This window comes from Aotus nancymaae, unplaced genomic scaffold (genome assembly GCF_030222135.1).
Source record: "Aotus nancymaae isolate 86718 unplaced genomic scaffold, 86718_ANA_hifiasm-v0.15.2.pri h1tg000058l, whole genome shotgun sequence".
Lineage (NCBI taxonomy): Eukaryota > Metazoa > Chordata > Mammalia > Primates > Aotidae > Aotus > Aotus nancymaae.
The window spans coordinates 48,812,685-48,838,301 of NW_026988472.1; the positions used below are offsets into that span (position 1 = coordinate 48,812,685).

General features: G+C 49.5%; 3 protein-coding genes across 9 annotated transcripts in view; 2 read left to right on the forward strand and 1 right to left on the reverse strand.

Annotated features, from left to right (window-relative positions):
- Positions 1-470: 470 nt before the first annotated feature.
- SHROOM2 (shroom family member 2) overlaps positions 471-25,617 on the reverse strand; it is a 166,903-nt gene continuing 141,756 nt past the window's right edge. For 6 of the 7 annotated variants that reach the window (XM_021671559.2, XM_064364532.1, XM_064364531.1 and 3 more), the window contains 5 exons: positions 18,598-19,293; positions 13,438-13,989; positions 11,734-11,905; positions 5,024-5,296; positions 471-3,238 (listed from right to left, as the gene is read on the reverse strand). In XM_021671559.2, coding sequence (XP_021527234.2) covers positions 2,972-3,238; positions 5,024-5,296; positions 11,734-11,905; positions 13,438-13,989; positions 18,598-19,293 — 1,960 coding nt within the window. In that variant the 3' untranslated portion in view covers positions 471-2,971. The remainder of the gene's footprint in view (positions 3,239-5,023; positions 5,297-11,733; positions 11,906-13,437; positions 13,990-18,597; positions 19,294-25,617) is intronic. The other variant, XM_064364530.1, reaches the window with a different exon arrangement.
- LOC110568412 (enhancer of rudimentary homolog) lies at positions 21,446-22,177 on the forward strand. Its single transcript, XM_064364635.1, has one exon. It carries the CDS (start codon positions 21,468-21,470, stop codon positions 21,780-21,782), a length of 315 nt encoding a protein of 104 aa, XP_064220705.1. The 5' UTR covers positions 21,446-21,467; the 3' UTR covers positions 21,783-22,177.
- LOC105704644 (N-lysine methyltransferase KMT5A) lies at positions 22,394-23,787 on the forward strand. The gene is given in 1 exon segment (XM_012433984.3): positions 22,394-23,787. A coding segment is annotated over 1 exon segment (1,047 nt). The 3' UTR covers positions 23,441-23,787.

The window sequence follows — 25,617 nt, forward strand, 5'->3', positions numbered from 1 at the left end:
CTCACACCCTTTGATGCCAGTGTTGGCCAGATGTGCTTTGCCAGAAGGTTAGCAGGTGTGACAGGACAAAGCCAGGAGAAGCCCCTTGGTGACAGGGCGCGTTGTCTTGTGTCCCTGCCATGGACACATCCAGCCACACTGCTGGTCCCACAAGGAAGAGGAGAGGCACACAGCACAGAGCCCAGCCCAAATCAGCTCATCTGTAAATCCACGAGCTAAGCCAATACTTTGCTCCACTGAACACTGCTGCCATTTTATAGTTGTTTGTCACACAGCATTACTGGGGCACCAGCTAACTGATGTGACCTGGTCCCTGACTGTTTCCTTCCTACAACCCAACTAGTGTAAATAAATTGCACACTTACAATCAATCCCATGGTTTACTCAGATGGCTTAAGAATCTGACATATGGTGAGGATTTTTTTTTTTTTACAAAAGCTATAAGGTAGGTAAATCAAAGACATGCTCCATTCACTTGAAGAGACACTATTTATTTTGTTACAGTCAAGCAGGATGATCTGTTGATAGGTGAGTGGTAAGTGTCAAGCACGAAATCTACACACATTTGCTGCGGTGGACTGAAGGCTACAAGCCACAGGCGACACCCCATAGGCAGAGCCCTCCACAGCCTCACTAGGACAGGGTGAGGGAGCAGCTACCACCTAAGAACACCAGGGCCAACCATTAGCACCAGATTGCTTTTCTATGAATAATAACAACTAGATACAGAGTTATGGACATTAACTCACTAGCATCTTTGGGTCCCCACTAACTAGACATTTCAGAGGCAAACAGGGGAACTGACAGGGCAGCTGTGACTCTACGCAATTTGCTACAAGGATACTCGAGCACTATGTATTGCTATGTAGAAGAGAAAGTCCTAAAGACATCAAAAGGCTGGGTGCAGACACACAAATTGGATTATTCACATTTTACACACATATCACCAAAATGACCACAAGACCGTATTTGAGGGCAAAGAGTAACAGGTAAAAGCTCTATCAAATAAAATACTCTGAAATTCCTTGGGTCGTCTCCCTGGGGGAGAAAGATGAGGGTAAGTGCACAGTCAGTTTCACCTTTTCAGACGTGACCAACATTCACAGCAAGTGACTACCAGCTGGAGAGGAGAAGGAAGCTTCACTGGTAAAACAGGGATTTTCCAAGTTAGCAAGAGCTTAATTTAACAGGAATACACACTTTTGGAAGGGCATTTATCCTTTTGGCATCAGTAGGCTGCCAAAAAGGTGGTTTATTGCCTGCATCATCGCCAGTTTGGACGTGGCTCTATGGAATGCATTACCGTCAATGTGGCCCCTCTGGCTCAGGACGTGTGGATTACAGTCTTTTAAGACATCTATGTGTGTGCGTCTGTGCACGCACACACGTGTGTGCTTTGGTAAGGCTGTGGTCACTGCTGCTGACAAAATGAAATCTCTATCCACTGGAAAACTTCTTTTATGAGAATAAGGGGAAGGCAGGATTAAAATGATCCTCGATCCAACAAATGCCCTAATACAACCTAAACGTGAAGTCACCCAAGGGATTCACTCACCATTAACATGCATTTAATCAGATAAACATTTTTTGAAGAAATACACTGAATCTATATTAGATAAAAATAAGTAAGTTATAAATTATAACCAAGCCATCGGTGGCGGAACATCTTTTCGTGTGCTTGTTTGCCACGCGTGTATGCTCTTTGGTGAAGTGTCTCAAGTCTTTTGCCTGCTTTTTACTTGAGCTGTTTGTTTTTTTACTATGCAGTTTGAGAGTTCTTTGTACATCCTGGACACAAACCTTTTGTCGGATACACAATTTGCAAATATTTTCTCCCAGTCTGTGACTTGTCAATTGGAAATTGACAGCATGTCAGTGTTTTCTTTTAATAAACCAGGCGCTCTTTAGAATCCTGCCACTTCAATCAAGAAAACGGGCACAGAATCTTTAAACTTCATGGCAGAAAAAGATCAAGCTCAGGAGTTGTGTAGTCCACAGGACCTCTGAAGAGCCAGAGGAAGGGTCTTCCCGTACATGGAATGTGGCCCTCATGCCATGCGAAACTATTTAAGGAGGAAGAAACGGAAAAGTAGCCAATTATCATGGACAACCATATGCATACAAAATACATGGGGGGAAGTAACTTAAAAAATATTCTGCTGGTCTCGAGAAGCAGCTAACAAGCACATTATTACTGGACACACCCTTAACCAAAAAATTTTACTTTGCAGAAAAACTGTGATGTTGGGTGAGAAGGACTAAAGCTATTTGCCTGCTTGGTGCGTGAGTGTGTTTTAAAGCATGCATATTATTTAAGTGGCAATTTAATCTTAGAATGAGTGAATCCAACAACGCAGGCTGTTCATTTCACAGTTGGTTTTTAACCATTAGGAAACTATTCACCTTTCCAAAAAGTTAATAAATTATCATCATTATCACCATCATGATTTATGCTGGGTCAGAGAACATCATTAGATAACGGACAAATGCTCACACTGTTGAATGAGCAGGGACAAAACCTGGCCGCCCATGCCTGGATGAATCACAAGAGAAGATGTGCACCAGGGTCTCCCCTCTCGTGCACATCATGACGCGCTGGCTGCTGTCCAAGCAGTTGGCTAAGCATCTGAAGATGGGAGGAACAATGGGTCTCCCACTGACAGTAACCACTCGGCACACACCATGGGCCCAGCCCATAGCCCATGCGGTGGAAATTCACCATTCGGCAGAGCCTAACATCATGTGTAGTTATATGTAAAGGAAAATGGCTCTCAGCAATCAAAAGGGAAACTAAAAAATTAAATAAATCATCCCACACAAACACAAAAGTTATTGCTTTTCTAACAGCCCTTTTGCTATGGGAGGAGTCTCTCTCCAGGGCACCAACACGGGTGGGGTCTTCGTGAGTATCCTTGGGAATGGAGCTGGAGCTTGGAGGTCCCGTGTCCCTCCTCCACTGGGGACCGAGCTCTTATTTGCCCCTTTCGGGCTGAAGGCTGTCAAATAAGCACTTCAGCTGCTCTTCACCAAGGTGGATTTTATCTTCTAGCTCCCGCTGCTCGATGATGAGGGCAGACTTCATCTTCACGAAGTGCTCATAGTCCGCGAGGCTCTCCTCGCTCAGATAGTTGGCCAAAATGTCAAAGACGATGCGCTCGCGGCGGTCCAGATTCTCCTTGAGCTCCTTGGCATCCTCATGCTGCTGGACCAGGACTCTCTGCTTCTCAAGCAGTGATTGCTGTTGACAGACAAACAAGCCCATTGAGGACCAGGATGAAAGCCAGGGCACTGGTCAACCCTCGAAGACACTGGCAACTTGTGGGGGGTGTCCCACAACTTATCGATGAAAACCCTGATGCCACCAGAGATTTGATGGGATCCATACAGACAAACCCAGGGCCTGGGGGCACATGTCTCATGGCTGCAGCGGGCTCCAGCCTGAGGCCCCCAGAAGCTGCCCACGGGCCTCTCTGGGTTTCCTCCTGCTGTGTGAGCCTGACTCTCTCCCACCTGTCTTGAATGGTGAGCAGAAGTCACCAAGGGACTCACAACGACAGAATTCTGAGATGCTGCAAAGGGCAAAGGACTGCGGGACCCTCTTAGCGTCAAGGTGCGCTCCATGGCAGCACTGTGAGACAGCTGGCCACGTGGGAAGATTCGAGAGAAATTCAGGGCAGGCTTGCTAAACCCTCCTGGCAGGAGGAGGAGGAGCCCTTGAACCTGCAGAGAGTGTCTGCACACGAGGAAGCCCGAGGGTGGAGAAGATGCAGGGCTGTGCACGGGTGTTGGCCAGTGGCCCCCTCGGGCACGATGCCACCCTGACCTAGCTAGTTCCACGACACAGTTACTAAGCACTCGGCTGAGTGCAGAAGGGCACAGTCTCCAAGCCCAGCGCCAGGACAGTGTACTGTGCTCACCTGGAGAAATCACCCTCACCTGGAGAGAGGGGAGGGGCGCTTCTTCTGCTCCCCTTCTGAGAGTGGTTGTTTTATTCATGATACAGACGAACACACTGAAGGGCTATTCTGTGCAAATAAAACTAGCCGTTTTACTGATATTTGGCCTATGAGGTAAAAGCCAACAAGGCAGCTATTATTTCTCTTGGTTCATATGTGAAAGGACGAAAGACAGACCCACTGAGAAACGCCTTGAGAGCTGCACGCCTCCGGAGCAGGAGAAAAGTGAGGTGCACTGTCTGGTTCCTTCTAGACTGACAAATGCCCTCTTGTTAAATCACAGCTACAACCACCACAAAAAAATATCTATCATTGAGTACTTCTGATCGTCAGGAGGCAGGTATGTCTGCTATGGACTTACAGGTGGTCAAAGAAAAGTTTAAAACAAACACATGATTTTCTAGGAAGACACGATTATCAGTAAGAGTCAAGAGTCAATAGGAATATCTGAAAAAATGTCGAGAAGAGGTGACAGTTCTTTGGGAAGATCTTGCAGCCCTACAGCCCAATGATGGTTCAACTCCCTGCATCTGATGAGCAACACCCCCGCCCCCGCAACAAACACACAATTAAAAGGAAGGAGGTCGGCGTGGTGGCTCACACCTGTAATCCCAGCACTTTCGGAGGCTGAGGCAGGCGGATTACTTGAGCTCAGGAGTTCCAGACCAGCCTGGCCAAAATGGTGAAACCCCATCTCTACCCCAAAAATACAAAAATTAGCCAGGCATGGCGGCAAGCACCTGTGAGCTCAGCTACTTGGGAAGCTGAGGTGGGAGAATCGCTTGAGCCTAGGGAGGCAGAGGCTGCAGTGAACCGAGATCGCACCACTGCACTCTAGCATGGGCAACAGAATGAGACCCTACCACTCACAAACAAACAAACAACTAAATAAATGTAAAAGGAAGGAGAGGAAATAGAGCGTGCACTGCTTCGACAAGGTATGCAGGAGGAGGTGGACAGGCCACGTGGAAACTATGCTAGGCTCCAAGGAGCTTTCACGACAATCGAAAACCAGCCTTCCCACGAGACCACCCCCCAATTTCCAAATCAGACTCATCTGCATTTACCCGATCGCCAGGAGAAGCGTTGTCGTCCAAATTATTGAGGGCATTCTCCACCCGGGCCAGGCGGCCTGACAGTGACAGCAGGAGGTTTACCACTTTGTCCAGGTCCCCAATGAACATCCGGAACTTGTCAAACTCACTGGGCTTGCAGACACCTTTCACGATGGCCTCCACCTCGGCCCCCAGCACGGTGTTGGCCTGAACGTCCTCCAGCAGGCTCTCGCGCGCTTCCCGGAGCACCTGCAGCTTGCGGCTGATGCTCTCGATGAGCTCCTGCTGTTGGGCACGGGACGGCAAGGGAACACGGAGACACTGGTTAGGCCGGCCCCACCCCGGCCATGCTGCTCACTGCCGCCTCGGTGCACCTGCGCCAAAGGCGCAGCCGACCTGTGTGAAAGCTCACTTTTGCATCATCAAATAATAGGGGATTTAAATGACTACGGGAAAGGAGAATGACTCCTGATGACATTATTGGCATTTAAAAATAAAACAAACCTGTTCTCGTTCTGTTCATGCCCTATTAGACAACATCAGAGTTGTGGCCCCGATGCTCCTCATGGTAGATGCAGTTTCAACTCATATCTTTGGAAGGAGTCACAGACCTACGTATTCTGTCCTTTGCAATTTTCCAATTTAAAGACTCACTTAGAAACTATTGAGTCTTATGTCCAACACTGAATTCCGTGATTAGTTAAGTGTTCTGTACATATAATTATTGTCACTAGCAATTATTTTTGTTTTGTTTTTATTTTTTGAGACGGGGTCTTGCTCTGTTGCCCAGGCTGGAGTGTAATGGCTCGATCTCAGATCACTGCAACTCCCTCCTCCCAGCTTCAAGTGATTCTCGTGCCTCAGCCTCCCAAGTAGCTGGGTAACAGGTGCACACCACCACACCTGGCTAATTTTTGTAATTTTAGTAGAGACGGGGTTTCACCATGTTGGCCAGGCTAGTATTGAACTCCTGACCTCAGGTGATCTGCCCACCTTGGCCTCCCAAAGTACTGGGATTACAGGCGTGAGCCACTGCACCTGGCCTAGCAATTAAAACTTAAGACCAATAAAGGGATACGAATGAACTTAAAAGACAATCTTTTACTATAACCTACTGATATCAACTTGACCAAAATGCAAATAGATGGGACTGTTTTAAAAATAGTAAAATATATATAACATAAAGCTTGCCATATTAGTCATCTTTCAGAGCACAGTTCTGCAGTGTGTGGTGCATTCATGCTGCTGTCCACCCGTCGCCGCCATCCGTCTCTAGAACTCTTGCATCTTCCCCAACTGAAACCATGTAACTATTAGACACTAACACTCTATGCCCCTTCCCACCAGCCTTCTAAATGATTATATCTGTTTGCTTGCTTAGAGAAGCGGTCTTGCTATGTTGCTCAAGCTACAGCTCATTGGCTACTCATAGACATGATCATAGTACACTACAGCCTTAAACCCCTGGCTTCAAGTGATCCTCCTGCCTCAGCCCCCTGAGTAGCTGGGACTATAGGCAGGTATCACCACACCCCGTTTATAAATAATTTTTAAAGAGCAAAAATAAAAGTGAAAAGTATGAACCCTTTAAATCAGCTGCCATCCTGAAGTGAGGTGGCAACATACACTTTGATCTGAGTGACGGACAAAGAAACAGATCCTCCTCCTCCTCCAATGCCATATTTGAGAGAAATTACAGGGGTGGCTTTAAGGAGTCCAACACGTAAGTCTTGCCTAGAAGAACCTTGTCTCATGGCCATGGCAGTCCTTCTGCCTTTGAATCCATCCACAGCATGTGTCATGGGTGTTTGCCTGAGCAGGGTGAATTGTAAGGAAGCAAGGATTAGGACAAAGGCCATGTGCTGCCTTTCAAGAACACTCCCCGCCTGAGATGCTATTGACTACACCAGCCTCACCTCCACTACCACTGCAGTTTGCTTGGGGCTGTGATGCCAGCACACGCTCTGGAGAGCGCATGGCAGGACAGACACTGAAGAGTACTCAGGTGCACAGATCAAAATGAACAGGAAAGCTCACTTTGTCATAACAAGCAACACTACTGCGTGCAAAGTGGATCATGGGAAATCGTCAGTGCCGTCATCCCTTCCCTGGGGAAGCTGACAGACTCTGATCCCATCGGGTCTGCAGAGCTCAGCAGAGAGGCACACACTTGGGCCTGGATAGATGACAGATCGAAGTCTCACTTGAGCTCTGCAGGACAGAGTGCCCAAGAGCAGCACAGGAGTCACAGCCTTACCTCTGGGACTGGCATGAAGGTGAATGGGATGGCGGTGTGTAAAGCACTTAGCCCAATGCTCAGATCTAGTAAGTGCCCAGGAGGTATGAGTTCTCACCAACAATAGGCTGCAGGATAAGGAGCAACTGCCCTGACTCCATAATCTAAGGGTAAAATCATCAGCTGGATGAGTATTAGGCAGGAAAAGTCAAGCCCACAGCAGGAGAAACATGCCGGATACGAGGCAGCCTATTTCCTGACTGCGTGAGGTCTTTCCCTCACATAGATGTTTTTATGTATTTATTCATTTTTTATTTTTTGAGACAGGGTCTTGCTCTGTCACCTAGGCTGGAGTGCAGTGGCATGATTACCACTCATTGCAGTGGTGACCTCCTGGGCTCAAGCAATCCTCTCACCTGAGCCTGTCAAGTAGCTGGGACCACAGGCATGCACCATCGCGCCCAGATAAATTTTTTATTTTTGTAGAGATGGGGTCTCCCCATGTTGCCCAGGCTGGTCTCAAACTCCTAGGCTCAAGTGATCCTCCTGCCTCAGCCTCCCAAAGTGCTAGGATTACAGGTGTGAGCCACTGGGCCCAGACACACACAGATGCTTTTAAAGAGACTCTCCACCTAACATGTGTGTATCCCCCCAAAATGGCCCAGAAATGTGAAGGTATGAGCTCTTATCAGGGGAGCGCCTCCTCTTGGTTCAGTCTGCCTTGAGTTCTTGAGCCCGCCTGCCTCTCCTACAGGTTAAAGCGGGAAGCAGTTCCGCAGGACGCATCCACCCTCGCTGCTGAGTCACCAGCACAGCTTTCTCCTAGAAAGACCACATGGAATGGAGACATTGCTTTGGCTTCTCCGGTCAGGTTCCAGCTGCTCAGAATGACATGTTCTTCCCTTACAATTTTAAACATGTGTCTGTATTTCTTTTCTGTTTTTCCCTCTGTATCTAGATATCTGTGTGTCTGTTTACTTACCTGTGATGCAATATACATGCAGGTATTGATCTACTTATTTACCTACATTGGGCTTTGTCCACAGGTCCTGGCTCATCACGCGTGCAGCCCTTGTTATAATGTTAGGGTGCTTTACGCCTCAGAAAACAGACTCTCGCTCCCTGACCTTCTCCTGCACCCTTTGACCTGCCCAAAGCACAATCTAATCTTCCCCAACCTTTCCATCAAGAAATCCTCCGCCCCCTTGAATGACTGCAGGTCTTAAGATCCCCGTATTCCCGACGGGTCCTGCGGCTCACCTGCAGGAAGGAACGTTACACAGAGAGGACAAGAATCTCAACAGGCAGACCTTGGGGCTTTCTCCTCAGTCCGTTAGGATTGGATCACAGTCTTTTTGTCCAATCACATTTCTACACAGATATCAATCAGACCTATGCAATGAAGACTCCATAAAAGGCCCAAGAGGATGGAGCTTGGGGGACTTCTGGAAGGCAGAGGACATGGAGCTTCCTGGAGGGAGGTGCACCCAGGGAGGGCATGGAGGCTCTTCCCTGCCCCTTTTCCCATACCTCGCCCTACACAGCTCTTCATGCATATCCCTTGTAACACCGTTTATCATAAATGTAAATGTTTCCCTGAGTTCTGTGAGCCACTCTAGCAAATTAATGGAAGCCAAAGAGGGGGTCATGGGAACCCCAACTTCAAGGTGGTTAGTCAGAAGTCCCTGAGACTCGGGCTTGTGACTGGTGTGTGGCGGAGGTGCAGTCTTGGGGACTGAGCCCTCAACCCGTGGCATATGACGCTACCTCCAGTTTGACAGTGTCACAACTGCACTGAATCAGAGGCCACCCAGCTGGTGTCTGCTGCAGAAGTGGCTGCTTGCTGGGTGTGTGGAAAACACCCCCAACACATGTGGTCACCGGACTCTTCTGTGCTGGTTGCCGTGGCGTGAGAGCAGAGGAAAAGCAGTTTGCGTCTTTTTCTACTCACTACCTATCTGGAGAGACTGTTTAAATCGAGAATCTCACAGCTGAGAATGTGGCCACATTTTAGATATTCATCACTTAGGGGCAAAGCACAAAACAGGAAACAGGCATGAAGAACTTTCCAGATTCCCGCCTGATGCCAATGCTAGCCTGAAGGAATACTGCAAGCAATGCAGGTAACTGTGGCTAGGATACTCACCAGAGCTGCTCAGGAATTTTTCAGTGCCATTATTCTTCAGCAATTGTGGAAATGTAGATTTTACACCAGTGGATGAACATGCCCTCAAAATCTACCTCAGCTTAGCTAATTTGAAACTGGACCCTCTGGAAGGAGTCCAGGTTTCTTTATTGGTTCTTTTACGTGTCATATGCAAATTTTTATTGAAACCATTTCCCTTTTGTTAAAAGGCCATTGTAGAAAGAGCAGCTGTTGGCTTTCAAAGATTTCTGAGATAAGACCTGGCCCAGGACAGCACACAGATCGGTGGCTGTCCACACCATCGTGGGCCGTACTGTCTGGCAGGCCAATCTGCTACTTCTTGTAGTGCGCGGCTTTCCGGGAGGCTCTGGTTAGAGCCTACAGCAGTAGAGACCTGGCACACAGCCACTCTCACCCCTCCACTAAGATGGGCCGGGGCTCAGGGGGATCGAGCCCCAGGACACCTTTTGTTCCCTTCTATGGGGGAAACAAGGTCTTTTCTGTCTGGGCCCTTTACTCACCTCCTGGTTCCTGGGAAAAGCCATACTTCTCACAGATTCTGAACTGAAACCAGTCAGCTATCTGGTTCTCCTGAAGAAGCCCCACAACTCAACATGGTGCCCTCTTTTCTGGGCAGAGTCCTTCTGAGCTACCCCAAGTATAAAACCATATTTTGCCGTCTCTGCGTGATGCTTCCCTACCAACCACCAGAGTCCTCTGCTGCATTCCTGCCTGGGGCTTCCACTCTTTCCCCTCTGTCCTTAGTCTTCTCCTAAAACAGAGGGTCCCCTGATTTGGCTCTCAGCTCTATGACCACCCAGCAATGCTGTGACTGGGACAACTGTGGTCCCCCTGGGAATGGCTTGGAAGTGTACGGAATTAGGGTCTCATGGTTTCCCCTGAAGCAGCTACAGAGCAGGTAGCCTGCCAAGTCCCTGCCTGCACTGCGCTCGCTTCCTCCCTGAACATGCCTCCTCCTGCACATGCGTTGCAGGAACGTGCGACATCATGAGCCTGTGGCTGCGGGAAGGCAGGGAGAAAATGTAATGGAGCAGTGGCCGCCTTGTCAAATCAAGCAGGAGAATGGGACGGCTGAGTCACCAGCACCATGGAGAACTGGGATTTACAGCGTGTGCTTCTGGGGCAGGTGTCCAACTCCCGCTTGCTGAACTAAAGTACGGGCTGACTTCCAGCCCACAGCGACTCATTCAGTCCTGGAGTCACACATCTGGGGAGGTGGCTGCCCAGCATCTCCAGCCTCCCAAAGCAGGTGGACAGAGTGCCCCACAGACGAGGGCGGCAGGATCAAAGCATGCCATGCCACTTCTGAAATTTATTGTATCATGAGAAACAAAGGCATGAGAGCAAAGAATGCAGCTCTCTACATGTAGGGTGTGTCCTAAATTCAAACAGTCCCCACAGTATGATTTCCTTGGTTGTGTGTAGAAAAATTCAACACATTTTGGATTCTTTGTTTTTTAAAAGAGGAATGTGCAACCAGAATGAAGCGAATGGCACCCTATGCCAGACGGAGGGTCCGTAAAAGTCCCAAGACCCAAACCCTTAATTTTCATTCCCTTTTTAATACCTTGAACCAAAAAGTTATCACCTTCTAGTCTGGGAGCAGTGGCTCACGCCTGTAATCCCAGCACTTTGGGAGGCCAAGGTGGGTGGATCACTTGAAGTCAGGAGTTTGAGACCAGCCTGGCCAACATGGTGAAACTCCATCTCTACTAAAAATACAAAAAGTAGCCAGGCATGGTGGTAGGTGCCTGTAATTCCAGCTACTCGGGAGGCTAAGGCAAGAGAATCACTGGAACCCAAGAAGTGGAGGTTGTAGTGAGCTGAGATGTGCCACTGCACTCCAGCCTGGGTGACAGAGGGAGAATCTATCTCAAATAAAAATTACCACTTTCCAATATGAAAATAATTTTCCTTTAACTGAGGTAGGAGGATCGCTTGAGGCCAGGAGGTCAAGGCTGTAGTGAGCCATGATTGCACCATTGCACTCCAGCCTGCATAACAGAGCAAGACCCTGTCTCAAAAATAAATAAATAAAATAAAATGAAAGAGAATGGCGACTATTTAAACTAATTTAACATTGGATCCTATTAGAAACAGCAAAGAGACGTTTGTGGAATGGCTCAAGATTAGAACACAGAACTAAGCACAGAGGGCTTACTAATATCGCCTCAAATTCCACTGTCCTGAGTGAAAGCCGAACACAAACGCCCTCAGACACGTGGTGCATGGTCTGGGCTGGGGTAGGATGGTGTGGTCTGGATGCCAACCCCCCAGCCTAGACACACGCACGCTGTCATTTGGAATGGGCTCTCCTACCTTCTTCACCGACAGGTCATGGTCCAAGTCGCTCCCCGAGTCCTCTTCGCGCTCCTGCTGCTCCTGCAGGTCCTTCATCTTGATCAGCAGTTCCGCCTTGGGGGCCGATGTGCTGTAGTAGGTGGAATTGGTGGCCAGGGACACAGCCGCAGGCACACAGGGCTCCTCTTTCCTGGGTAGAGGCGTGGGAACTTCAATGAGCTGGGACCGTGCATGCAAACAGCCCTTCTGCCCCACCCCCTGGGTTGTGACAAATCAATGCTGGTGCTCACAAAAGGACACCAGCCAGGAAGATGAGACAGCCAAAGGGGGAAAAACAGGTGACAAGGTTAAAACTGAAAACAATCAACCTTGCCAAATGGATACTCGTAAGTGTGTGAAACAGTTTTTTAAAAAGGCAAAATCTCAAAGATGCAGGAATGCCTAAAAATCTTCACCATAGAGGTGAGAGCACAGATGACCTCCGCCCAGAGCCTGGGTCCATGAGGACAAGGACATGTGTGACGCTATCTACAAACATCAACCCTTCCCCCTTCCTCTCAGCAGCTCTGTCGGCGCCGCCCTGCCTGGGTCCACTTGGTCCAGCTGCTCCTCCTCGGCTGTGTGTCATGCTCACTCCACCTTCCTACCCATGAATGATGCTGTGCTGGCAGAACACACGTCAGCAGCAGGGAAGATGCCACCACGCATGCCTTTGCGGTCAAGTGGCTTAAGGAGATATGCCAAAAGTGCTATTTACAAAGCCAATTAAAATATATTCGTCAGGCAGGTGTAAATTGTCACAATTTTTTTTCATTTCTATTTCAAGGGATGGGGTCTTGCTCTGTCACCTGTACTGGAGTGCAGTGGCGCCATCATAGCTCACTGCAGCCTCCAACTCCTGGGCTCAAGTGATCCTTTCACCTCAGCCTCTCGAGTAGCTGGGACTACAGGTGTCTGCCACCATGCCTGGCTAATTTTTTCTATTTTTTTTTGTAGAGACAGGGTTTTGCCATGTTGCCCAGGCTGGTATTGAATTCATGGGTTCAAATGATCTGCCTACCTTGGTCTCTCAAAGTGCTGGGATTACAGGTGTGCACCACTGTGCCTGGTCAAATTGTAATACTTTTTAAAATGCAGATGTAAAAAAATTTCAAATAAATGAAAAAAAATTTTTCATAAAGAAACACATATATTCCACCTAAGCCCTCATTCTCACGCTGGCACTAGGGATGCATGGGAGCTGGATGATTCTCTGTGGTGGGGCCTCCTGTGCTCTGCAGGATGTTGAGCAGCACCCCTGGGCTCCACCCACCAGATGCCCGGAGCACCCCTCCCCACAGAGACATTGTCAACTGTCCCCCAGGGTAGACAACGACCCCCACTGAGAACAGCTGTCTTATGAGAAAGGAGACCTGTGGGCATCGTCAGAAATGCTGCTGGCCTCAGGCCAAGGCAGCTTGGTGGCCTGCAGTGTGTATTTCCATATTTTCATGTCAGGCCCAAAGTCATCATACCCCGGGATGGGGCTACTAACCCTCCATTTCTCTTTCAGGACCTCACAAAAAAGCCAAAAAGTGCTAAACATCAAGGGGCCCTTATGAAAATCTGTCTTCCCCAAAGGCAAGCATGAAAACCGAGAAACAGACATGCCCCCTTTCCCTTTACAAGCCTAAGAGATGCCAGGCAGAGTCATGCCCAAGCTGGGAGGCCACGTCTACTCACCTCTCCTCTGTGCTTCTAGGAGAGGGGATTTTGGGGAGCAGCTTCCTCCGCTGCTGGGCTTCTTCCAGGAGGTGCTCGTCTTTGGGGAAAATGCCTTCCATCAAGTCCATGGTGGTTTTTATCTTCACACTGGGATCCAGGATGTCAGCCAGGGACTTATCCTTCCCCACGATCTCCCTGGCCAGCTCCTCCGACTTCAGGTCTTCCTCGGTCTTCTCTTTGGCCTTCATGTAGCTGAGCCCCGGAGGGGAGGCGCAGCGGTCTTTCTCAGGGGGCGCCTGGGTGCTTGGGGGCTGGGGCTCAGCCGGCTGGGCCCTGTGTGGGGCCTCGGGCTCAGTGCCCTGTCGTGTGTACAGGCAGAAGCGGGAGTAGAACTGCTCGGATGTGCTCAGCGTCTTGATCTGGTCTTTCTCCAGCCCGCGGGGCAGGGCGGGAGGCTCAGCGGGGCGCGCCAGGCTCTGGCGGCTCTCCTTCTCCGGCTGGCTCTCTGAGTGCACAATCTTGATGGGCACCATCTTCACCGTGGTGTTGTTGTCTATCACCCGTTCAATTCTGGAAGAAGAACTGTCTGCTGAAATCGCAAAGCATGCTCTAGCCACAGACCCTGATTGACACATCCCCTCCGGATGGGAATCTGACTCAAAGGCACGAGCCAGGAACCTGACTCGAAGGCACTAGCCAGCCACCTGACTCGAAGGAGCCTCCATGATCCCACATCCTGGATGAGGCAGAGGCCTCAAGAAGTTCCCTCTGACTCCTACCTCTGCCTCCTGACCCCAGCATCCTTTCCATGCTCAAACTGCCAATGCCATCCCCGAGGCATCCCAGGGTGTCCTCCAGGGGTTTGCGGAGGGCTGTGAGGACTGTTTAATACCATTTGTCATTCTTCCAATGATAATGCAAACTTTAAGCCCTGTTTGGTTAAATGTCCTTTTGCGGGGGAAGCCTGCAGTGGATGGGCATTTTCCAGGATTCCCATCAGTCCTTAGGTTGGTACAGGCCTGTGGGCTCCCCTATGGTTCTCGGCCTGGGGAGAGCTCCTCTCCAGAGGGGCTGTGCTTGGAGTCCGGCCAGAGCCCCCACTGCCCCACTTGGGCGAAGCTCCCTTGCCATGTGCAGGACAGCCCATCCCACACTGTCCTTGTACCCCCCACCCCCCTGTGCTTCAAACTAGCCCTGCACACATTTGCACACCAGTGAGATAGGCTCTCACAGTAAGCAGGGAATCATCAGTTCTGTATTACTCTAAGTCAGTCCCAAAGGGCACAGATTTGCTTTTTTTTTTTTTTTTTTTTTTTTTTTTAAAGTTTCAGCCAAGTGTGGTGGCCTATAATCCCAGCACTTTGGGAGGCTGAGGCGGGTGGGTCACTTGAGGTCAGGAGTTCGAGACCAGCCTGGCCAACATGGCGAAACCCTGTCTCTACTAAAAATACAAAAATTAGCTGGGTGTGGTGGTGTGCACCTGTAATCCCAGCTACTCAGGAGGCCGAAGCATGAGAATCACTTCAACCTGGGAGGCAGAAGTTGCAGTGAGCTGAGATTGCATCGCTGCACTCCAGCCTGGACAACGAAGCAAGACTCCATCTCAAAAAAAAAAAAATTTCTGGGTGAAAGGGCTAGAGAGGCACCTAAAGCACCCCTGGAGGGCTGGGGGAAAGAAAACGAGAGGAACAAGCCTGGCAATGCCGTGGTCCCGCATCTGGGGCAGCCCCGCACGGGCTGCTCTCAGTGGCACCAGGCTGGACCACACTAACCAGGGCTGTCAAGAGCTTTTCAGAGCACTGGAGAAGCAGCCCCATCTGCCGGTGGTCAGGAGGAAAGCAAAAAGGAAGAGGCCAAACTCCACAACCCCAAATCAGGATGTGTTTCTAATGAAGTCAACCCAGAACTGCTCCTATGACATTACACAAATGAACCCGATTTTCCACAGTACGAGGGCAGCCACGATGCTCTAAATGTAATGCTGTTTTTCTCTCTTTCACCGGTGACTGGGAATGCAGGAGGGCTCTTTCCCTATCCACAAGGGAGTGGTGCTCAGGCTGAGATGAACTGTCTATTTTCCTCCCTCTCTCCAGTAGGGTCCATTAACATCTTATGTGTTTTGTCTACGGACTCACAGACAGTCCTCACAACTGCTTCCCCGTGAAGAAAATTTACAAAGTCTAAATGTGAAAAATATTGCTTAGGTAGGTCAGACTTATGAAGGAAAGCCCCAGCCAGGTGCAGTGGCTCACGCCTGGAATCCCAGCACTGTGGGAGGCTCAGGTGGGAGGGCTGTTTGAGCCCAGAAGTTTGAGACCAGCCTAGGTAACACAGTGAGACCCCCACCTCTCTGTTAAAATAATAGTAACAATAAATGGAGGAGGAAAACCCGGCCCTTATCCAAGCAAGAGCAAACGTGGAAGCCTCTGCACTCCCTCATCGTCCCAGAAGCCCTGCTTGCCTAGTACTGACTTTCACATCAGCCTGTGCTAATGTGCTGATGTGAAAGTGTCCCCTTTTTGTGCAGAAATTTGATGGGACCAATAGAAAAAATTAAACAACATAAACAAATCTCCCTTCACAGGTTTTAAAATACTGGGAAAGAGGCCAGGAGCAGTGGCTCATGCCTGTAATCCCAGGACTTTGGGAGGTTAGGCGGGTGGATCACCTGAGGTCAGGAGTTCGAGACCAGACTGGCCAACATGGCGAAACCCTGTCTCTACTAAAGATACAAAAATTAGCTGGGTGTGGTGGTGCAGGCCTGTAGTCCCAGCTACTCGGGAGGCTGAGGCAGGAGAATCACTTGAACCTGGGTAGCGGAGGTTACAGTGAGCCCAGATCACACCACTGCACTCCAGCCTGGGTGATAGAGCAAGACTCTGTCTCAATCAATCAATCAACCAAATCAATATGTAGATTTCAACATACTCCTCAAAAGTAGTATGTTGAAATCTAACCCCCAAGGTGATGGTGTTAGGAGGTGGGGCCTTAAGGAGCTGCTGAGGTCATGACGGGGGAGCCCCATGAAGGGGATGAGTGCTCTTAGAAAAGGGATCCCAGGGAGCCCCTCTGCCTCTTCTGCCGTGTGAGCACACAGTGAGAAGAAGCCATCTGAGTCAGGAATGGTGCTTCACCAGACGCCAAATCTGCCATGCCTTAATCTTGAACTCCTAGCCTCCACAACTGTGAGACACAAATTTCTCCTGTTAATGAGCAGTGCAGTCCTCGAGATCTTATTATAGCAGCCTGAAAGGAGTAAGACACTTTCCTTTCAGAACCTTACAATGTTACCAATTGAAAGGATAGTAGAGTGATCTCCAGACACATTTTAAATGATGCAAAGCCCAGTTTTGGCCCACAGATAAAGCTGTGATTACAATGCCACAGCTGGAGATACAGGATCAGGATCAGTCATATGCTTTCTCTGCTGAGTTGTTTAGAAGCTAAGAAAAAAAATGACTTGAGACTCTAGAGCAGTGAGGTCCCAGAGAACTTTCTGTGGCAAGAATACGTGTTACCTGACTGAGGACCTGCATTCATTGACTTGGTTTCCTTCCTCCCTCCCTCCTTTTTTTTTTTTTTTTTTTTTTAAGAGGAGTCTCACTCTGTTGCCAGGTTGGAGTACAGTGGCATGAACTCGGCTCACTGCAACCTCTGCCTCCCGGGTTCAAGTGATTCTCCTGTCTCAGCCTCCTGAGTAGCTGGGACTACAGGTGTGCACCACCACGCCCAGCTAATTTTTGTATTTTTAGTAGAGACAGGGTTTCACCATGTTGGCCAGGATGGTCTCGATCTCCTGATCTCATGATCTACCCGCCTTGCTCTCCCAAAGCGCTGGGATTATAGGTGTGAGCCACCACACCCGGCTGACTGGGTTTTCTTTGCCCCATGTTCACACAGCACAAGCGACACTGGGTCCTGTGCCGGGCATGCGGCTCTAAGCAGGGTTCCCAGCCTAAGAGCAGCTGGCATCGGCGGTCAGATGATGCTCTGTGGGGGACGTCCTTGCACTGCAGACGCTGAGCAGACTCCCTGGGCTCCACTACTAGATGCTGAGAGCACTCCCACCCCCATCCCACTTAGGATGACAAAAACTGTCTCCAGACATTGCCCGATGTCCCCTGGGGGCCAAAATCGTCCTCCACCTCCTAGGTTGAGAGCCATTGCTCTAGAGATCAAGGCGGAAATTCTCCCCTTCCACTTCTCAGTCCTTCAAGGCACTCAAGGAGGTGGTGTTTGCATGGGAAGAAAACTAAATAGCCAGCACTCTTTTTTGCACAGGGTCTCACTTTGTCACCCAGGCTGGAGGGCAGTGGTACCATCATGGCTAACTGCAGCCTGGACCTCCCAGGCTCAGGTGATCCTCCCACTTCAATCTCCTCCCTGGGAAGCTGTGACTATAGGTGTGCACCACCACACCTGGCTAATATTTTGTAGTTTTAGTAGAGACAGGGTTTTGCCATGTTGCCCAGGCTGACCTCGAACTCCTTGGGTTCAAGCAATCCACTTGCCTTGACCTCTCAAAGTGCTGGGATTACAGGTGTGAGTCACCATGCTGGGCCCAGCTCTTGAAAGGTCAAGTCCCTGACTGACTTCCATCAACATCTCAATGGACGCAGTAATTCCATGCCTGAAATCCTGATGATAGCACCATGAAATGTGATTGAGTATTCTTCTGCTTTAACAAAAGGTATATACCAGCTTAGCTTTCTAACATTAAAAAAAATCTGGAAGAAAAGGAGTAAGAAAACCCTGGACACCATAAAAAATACCAGTTTCACCTAAAGGTCACATGCTCAGGTTAAACTCAATTCCAATCACAAATACTGACTGCATTAAAACAACAACGCACAAAAACGCACCTCTAACCTGCAGATGCCTATGGGTAATGTAGATAAAAATGCATCTGGATTGGAAGAAGGGGAAGATGGACCACCTACTTCACATCTCCCCCCATTCCCTGCAGGAAACCAGCCCACCACTGAGATAAAAATCCAACCAGCACTGAAGCACTTTCTTCCACACAATTATTCCCTAGGACTAACTTTAAGTCCAATGCCTTGAGCTAAAGCAAGGTGCCCAGGTGATCCCCCAGAAAGACCCATTGAGAACCCATATCCCATGGAAGGAGCCTCATGGGGAGGGAACATCACAAGTGGCCCTGTCGCAGGACCGTACCTGGTAGAATCCTCATCCTGGATGAGCAGGGGAGGTTTGTCCGTCAGCTTCTGGGGGGCGAACTGGGGTGAGGGGGAGCGTGAGGCCTCCATGGTGGCTGTCTGCAGGCGCAGGTGCTGCTGCTTGGGAGGGAGCAGTGCTTCTGGCAGAGGACGGGATGTGTCCCCACTCACATGCTGGCTGCCACGCTCACAGGCGGTGGCCTTCGGGGTGTCCTGGGGCTGGGTACTGCTGAACACAGAGGGGCTGTGGGAGAGGGACAGGTGGGCCACACACACGTCCAGGGACGCAGGGGATGGTGTTGGGAAGGGCCTGCTGGGGACAGCCAGGGGAACGTCAGCAGGTGTGCTATCTGTGGCCCTGTACCTCCTGGGCTCACGCTTGGGTGGTGGTGGCCTCTGTGGGGCTGGCCTCTTGGTGAGCAGTGCTGAGCTCACTGGCCACAAGTCCTGTCCCCGAGCGTGCAGGGGCAAGCCGGGGCTCTGGGCTCGGGGTCCCAAGTCTGCTGGGGTGCTCTCCTCTGAGTATCTATAATCTCGAGGTAGGGTTCCTGCTCGTCCCCGGACCTCCTGGGGCAGCTCTGGGGCTCCCTGGGAGTGAGATAGTTCAGAGAATGTGGGTGGGTTCGGTGCGCTCTGACTTGGTGGGTGCCGCTGTGATCTTGGGCTGCCTTCCCGACACCGGGCATCTGCTTGTCTAGAGGAAGAACAAGTACGAATCAACCAACAATTCCAATAACACCTTCCTGCCACAAGGTACTGGACCTGGATCTTCACAATCCCCTTAAGCCACTTTCAGGAGTGAAATCCATATGCACGTTCCCACATCTGTCTCTACCGCGACTCCTGTGTAAGCTGGGGAGTTCTGATACACCTCAGACAACATGAGGCTGTTGATTGGCATGTCCCACAAGAGAACATGAAGGATTCGAGACACAGGCGCGCGCGCGCACACACACACACACACACACACACACACACAAACAGCATTTGTTTTTGCAGAAATAAGTGAAGAAAAATTTTAGAAACAACATGAATGTGAAAATGCTCACATATGGCTATATTCAGAAATGTTTACTTCAAGTCACAGTATTTTTATGTGGCTTATGGAAATTTGCCATATACAAAGAGGTAAATCTAAGATGAGCCACAAACCAATTCTTTAATAAAACCTTGAAAATCAGTACTGTATTATGAAAAATAAGACCAACAAAGATTCTTTTTAAGAGTTGGGGTCTCACTCTGTCACCCAGGCTGGAGTGCAGTGGTGTGATCACAGCGTGCTGCAGCCTCAAACTCCTAGGCTTGAGAAATCCTGCCACCTCAGCTTCCCAAGTCGCTGAGACTACAGGTGCCCACCACCATACCTGGCTGACTTGTAAAATGTTCGTAGAGATGGGATCTCACTGTGTTGACCAGGCTGGTCTCAAACTCCTGGCCTCAAGTGATCCTCTTGCCTGCCTCCCAAGTAGCTGGGACTACAGGTGCACATCACCACACTCGACTAATTTTTGTATTTTTAGTAGAGATGGGGTTTTGACATGTTGGCCAGGCTAGTCTCGAACTCCTGCCTTCAAGCCATCCACCTGCCTCGGCCTCACAAAGTGCTGGGATTACAGGCGTGAGCCACTGCACCCAAGAAAGGTTATTTCTTTCAGAAGTGGCCATGACTCATGGATCTTCCCATTACTATCCCATATCACATGTACATATGTTTATATGCACATACATGCATAAGCATGCCTGCAGCACACACAGACAGGCCTCATGTGTGTTTATCCATGCTATAGCAAAATCTCATGGGCTAGCAACTGTCAATGTTTCAACGAATCAGCTCAGCACGGCTTTGCTGGCACATAGCTCTTTCTGACCCAAAAGAGTAAGAAATGAGCCTCTGCTTCAGGGAAGGAGCTACGTTCATTAGAAGATGACCTTTGGGCTCTTAAAGGAGATCTGAACAAGGGCAGCAAGCGGTCTAAGTGTGAAGCAGAAGAGACGATCCTCTTCCTCCCGGCACCCAGCGCCTACACAGAGCCTCGTTCCAGGACCAGGGGCTGCACTGCCTCTGAACTCATGTCTTGGAACAATGTGGATGTGTCACCTGGTGGTCTGGGCCTCAGAGACGCCCCAGCCCATCCAGACTGCGCACAGCAAACCAAGTACCCCGTGGCTGTCATGTTGCTGTGTCCTCAGGAAAAGTCCCCGCGGGTTTAATGAATACCCAATGCCCTCCCCTCCCTGCTGTAAGGAGGCTGTGGCCATGTGCGCTCCAACCTGCGCTACTGGGAGCATGGGGAGGGCTGGGTGCCATTACCCCAAAGCCAGGAGCTCAAGTCCTCAAGGTCTGGAAGAGGACAGAAGAGTTCAAGTCTTGCTGAAGACACAGCACAGGCTTATAAAACAAGCTGTAATCAAACAGCTCAACCTCAGAGCTACAGACAACAGCAACCCGACTCAAGGACGCCGGAGTTCTCATGTGCACCGGGCAGACCCTAACAAACTCCTAACTTGAAGTGTTATCAAAATAACTTGAACGGCTAAATGCGGTGGCTCATATCTGTAATCCCAGCACTTTGGGAGGCTGAGGTGGGCGGATCACTTGAGGTCAGGAGTTCGAGATCAGCCTGGCTAACATGGTAAAACCCTGTCTCTACTGAAAGTACAAAAATTAGCTGGGCATGGTGGTATGTGCCTGTAACCCCAGCTACTTGGGAGGCTGAGGCAGGAGAATAACTTGAACCTGGGAGATGGAGGCTGCAGTGAGCTGAGATCGCACCACTGCACTCCAGCCTGGGTAACAAAGTGAGACTCTGTTTAAAAAACAACAACAGGTAGTGGCGGCGGCGTCTACAGCGAAGAGAGTTTGGCGCGATGTCTCACACTATTTTGCTGGTACAGCCTACCAAGAGGCCAGAAGGCAGAACTTATGCAGACTACGAATCTGTGAATGAATGCATGGAAGGTGTTTGTAAAATGTATGAAGAACATCTGAAAAGAATGAATCCCAACAGTCCTTCTATCACATATGACATCAGTCAGTTGTTTGATTTCATCGATGATCTGGCAGACCTCAGCTGCCTGGTTTACCGGGCTGATACCCAGACATACCAGCCTTATAACAAAGACTGGATTAAAGAGAAGATCTACATGCTCCTTCGTCGGCAGGCCCAACAGGCTGGGAAATAACTGTGTTGGAAGCATTACGGGGGTTGGGGGTGGGTTTGGAACACAGGTGTGTACAGCGTGCTGTAGTGGAAGTTTTGTATCATAGTAATCCTGTTTCCACTTTGTTATACTCTAGCCAAGATTGGCTGTATTAGATGAAATGTGAGGATTTGTTCAATCAGAAACCCCCATTGCCCCCTCTTTTTTTTTTTTACTTAAACATTTTTATGATGATTTAGATGAAAGTTGTACTTTGTCAGTTAATTTTGGTTCCAGTCCTTCAGCTAGCTGTTCATATCTACTTTATAACATTCACTATACTAACTCTTCTTCAAGATGGGGTGGGGGTGGAAATGCAGTTTAGCCATGTCCTCAAGATAAAGTCTTGGTAAAAATAAATAAATGTCCTTTAGTTATTTAAAAAAAAAAAAAAAAAAAAAAAAAACAACCGGCGGGCTCCGGCCTGGCCCTTCCGGCAGCGCGAGCGGCCCACCAGCGCCGGGGCCTCGAAACATGGCTGCGGCAGGAGGCGCCGTTGCGGCGCCCGGCCCGGGCGGCCCCGCTCCCCGCCCCGCCGCGCCCTGAGCGCCCCCTCCCCTGTTTCCCCTGGGTCCCCCTCTCCAGGCAGGAAGATGTCCAAGCCCTGCGCGGCGGCGGCGGCGGCAGTAGCGGCAACGGCGGCAGTAGCAGCAACGGCCCCGGGCCCGGAGATGGTGGAGCGGAGGGGCCCGGGGAGGCCCCGCACCGACGGGGAGAATGTATTTATTGGGCAGTCAAAGATCTATTCCTACATGAGCCCGAACAAATGCTCTGGAATGCGTTTCCCCCTTCAGGAAGAGAACCCAGTTACACATCACGAAGTCAAATGCCAGGGGAAACCATTAGCCGGAATCTACAGGAAACGAGAAGAGAAAAGAAATGCTGGGAACGCAGTACGGAGTGCCATGAAGTCCGAGGAACAGGAGATCAAAGATGCCAGGAGAAGTCCCCTGGCACCTTTTCCAAACCAAAAATCTGAAGCAGCAGAACCTCCAAAAACTCCACCCTCGTCTTGCGATTCCGCCAATGCAGCTGTCGCCAAGCAAGGCCTGAAAAAGCCCATCAAGGGCAAACAGGCCCCCCAAAAAAAAGCTCAAGGAAAAATGCAACAGAATCGCAAACGTACGGATTTCTACCCTGTCCGAAGGAGCTCCAGGAAGACCAAAGCTGAACTGCAGTCTGAAGAAAGGAAAAGAATAGATGAATTGATTAAAAGTGGGAAGGAAGAAGGAATGAAGATTGACCTCATCGATGGCAAAGGCAGGGGTGTGATTGCCACCAAGCAGTTCTCCCGGGGCGACTTTGTGGTGGAATACCACGGGGACCTCATTGAGATCACCGACGCCAAGAAGCGGGAGGCTCTGTATGCATAGGACCCTTCCACGGGCTGCTACATGTACTATTTTCAGTATCTGAGCAAAACCTACTGCGTGGATGCAACTAGAGAGACAAATCGCCTAGGAAGACTGATCAATCACAGCAAATGTGGGAACTGCCAAACCAAACTGCACGACATCGACGGTGTACCTCACCTCATCCTCATCGCCTCCCGAGACATCGCGGCTGGGGAGGAGCTCCTGTATGACTATGGGGACCGCAGCAAGGCTTCCATCGAAGCCCACCCGTGGCTGAAGCATTAACCGGCCAGCCCCACGCCCTCCCACCCCACCTTCCCTTCTTCAAAGGACAAAGTGCCCTCAAAGGGAATTGATTTTTTTTTTACACACTTAATCTTAGCAGATTACTTCAGATGTTTTTAAAAAGTATATTAAGATGCCTGTTCACTGTAGTATTTAAATATCTGTTACAGGTTTCCAAGGTGGACTTGAACAGATGGCCTTATATTACCAAAACTTTTATATTCTAGTTGTTTTTGTACTTTTTTTGCATACAAGTCGAATGTTTGTGCTTCCCGTGCATGCAGTCCAAGACTCAGCACAGGTTTTAGAGGAAAGAGTCAAACATGAACTAGGAAGCCAGGCGAGTCTCCTTTCACCTTCCCCCTGCACCCCGACGGTCAGGGACGGGGTGCGAGGAGGACGCTGCCTCCCAATGGCTTGGACGGGATGTTTCCAAGCTCTTGTTCTCCTAACGTCTCGACAGGAGCTCATTGAAGTGTATGAATATTTTTAAAAGGTTTCGCAGTAAGCTAGTCTTCCCCTCTGCTTTCTTGAAAGCTTCCTGAGCCCCAGGCCCTGAGCACAGGCCAGGCATAGATTTCCTCTTCCATAAGCTGCCGCTTTTCTGGGCAACTTGAAGCATCAGGGCGCGAAATCAAACTAGATGTGGGCAGGGAGAGTGTTGCTTACCTGCCCTGCCGGGGCAGGGTTTCCTGAAACTGGGTTAATTCTTTATAGAAATGTGAACACTGAATTTATTTTAAAAAAATAATAAAAATTAAAAAAAAAATCAAAAAGAAAAAAGATTTAAAAAAACCACAGAAAACAACTTAAATGTATATAGGTCTTGAAGTGAGTGAAGTGGCTGCTTTTTTTTTTTTTTTTGGCTTTTTGTAGAAGAGATTGAGAATGGTACTCTAATCAAAAATAAAGTTTTGTAGTGGGACCAGAAATTACTTACCTAACATCCACCCCCATTTCCCCGCATCCTACTGGGGTTGAAAGTTCCAGACCTGCTGTCGAAGCCTTGTGTTTGACAGACACCTGGCGGCCCTCCTGTAAGGCCGCAGCCGTGAGCTGAGGTGTGAGCCTAGGAGCCCAGGACCCCTGACCCCAGCCACTGCTGCCAGCTTCAGAAAGGCACCCAGGTGTGCAGGGGAGCACATAGGGCCTGGCAGCCCCCAGGAATCAAGGATAGGGCTAAGGTTTTCACCTTGACTGTGAGGATAGGAGGAATAAGTGGCTGCCTCCTCCCTCCCTTCACAGAACTGATTCTCACTCCCTGTTCCCTCAGTCCAGGAGGCCGGGGCTCAGGAGCTGTGACCTGGTATCTCCTGCCCACCCTGGTCCCAGGTAAATGTGAATGGAGACAGGTATGAGAGCCTGTCCTCATCTTTGATTCCCCTCAGCCCCACCCCAGGCCTCACGACGGTGCTACCTAAGAAAGTCTTCCCTCCCACCCCGCCGCTAGCCTGGTCAGTGGTCAGCAAATTGGACGAGGATCCGACAGGAGTGTAAATGTGAGATACAATGTCTTGATTGTACCTGTTTGTGGTTTAGCTTTGTATTTAAACAAACAAGGAAATAAACTTGAAAATTATTTGTCATCATAAAAATGAAGCAAAAATTAAAATATTTATTGCCAGGCAAGGCAAAAAAAAAAAAAAAAAAAAAAACAAAATACTTGAACAAGCTATGCATGGGTTAGAGAACAATACATCTGCCTGGTTACAAAACCGGAATGACATCATTAAAATGCTGCCAAATTGACCTGCATTCTGAGAAGTGCTCTCACAGGTCAGATGTCTCCCCTACATTGCATTTCAATATTCGATGGCTCAGTTTTCAATATTCCATTTCATTTCAATATTAATTATTAATTAATTAATTAATTTTTGAGACAGGGTCTTGCTCTGTTGCCCAGGCTGGACTGCACAATCTGGGCCCACTGCAGCTTCCACCTCCTGGGCAGGTGATCTTCCCACCTCAATCTCCCTAGTAGCTGGGACCACGGGTATGCATCACCACACCCAGCTACTTTTTGTATCGTAGAGATGGGGTTTCGCCTTGTTGCCCAGGCTGGTCTCAAACTCCTGGACTCGAGGGATCCACCTGCCTTGGCCTCCCAAGTGCTGGGATTACAGGTGTGAGCCACTGTGCCCAGCCTCAACGTTTCAGTGTTCATTTCATTTCAAAGA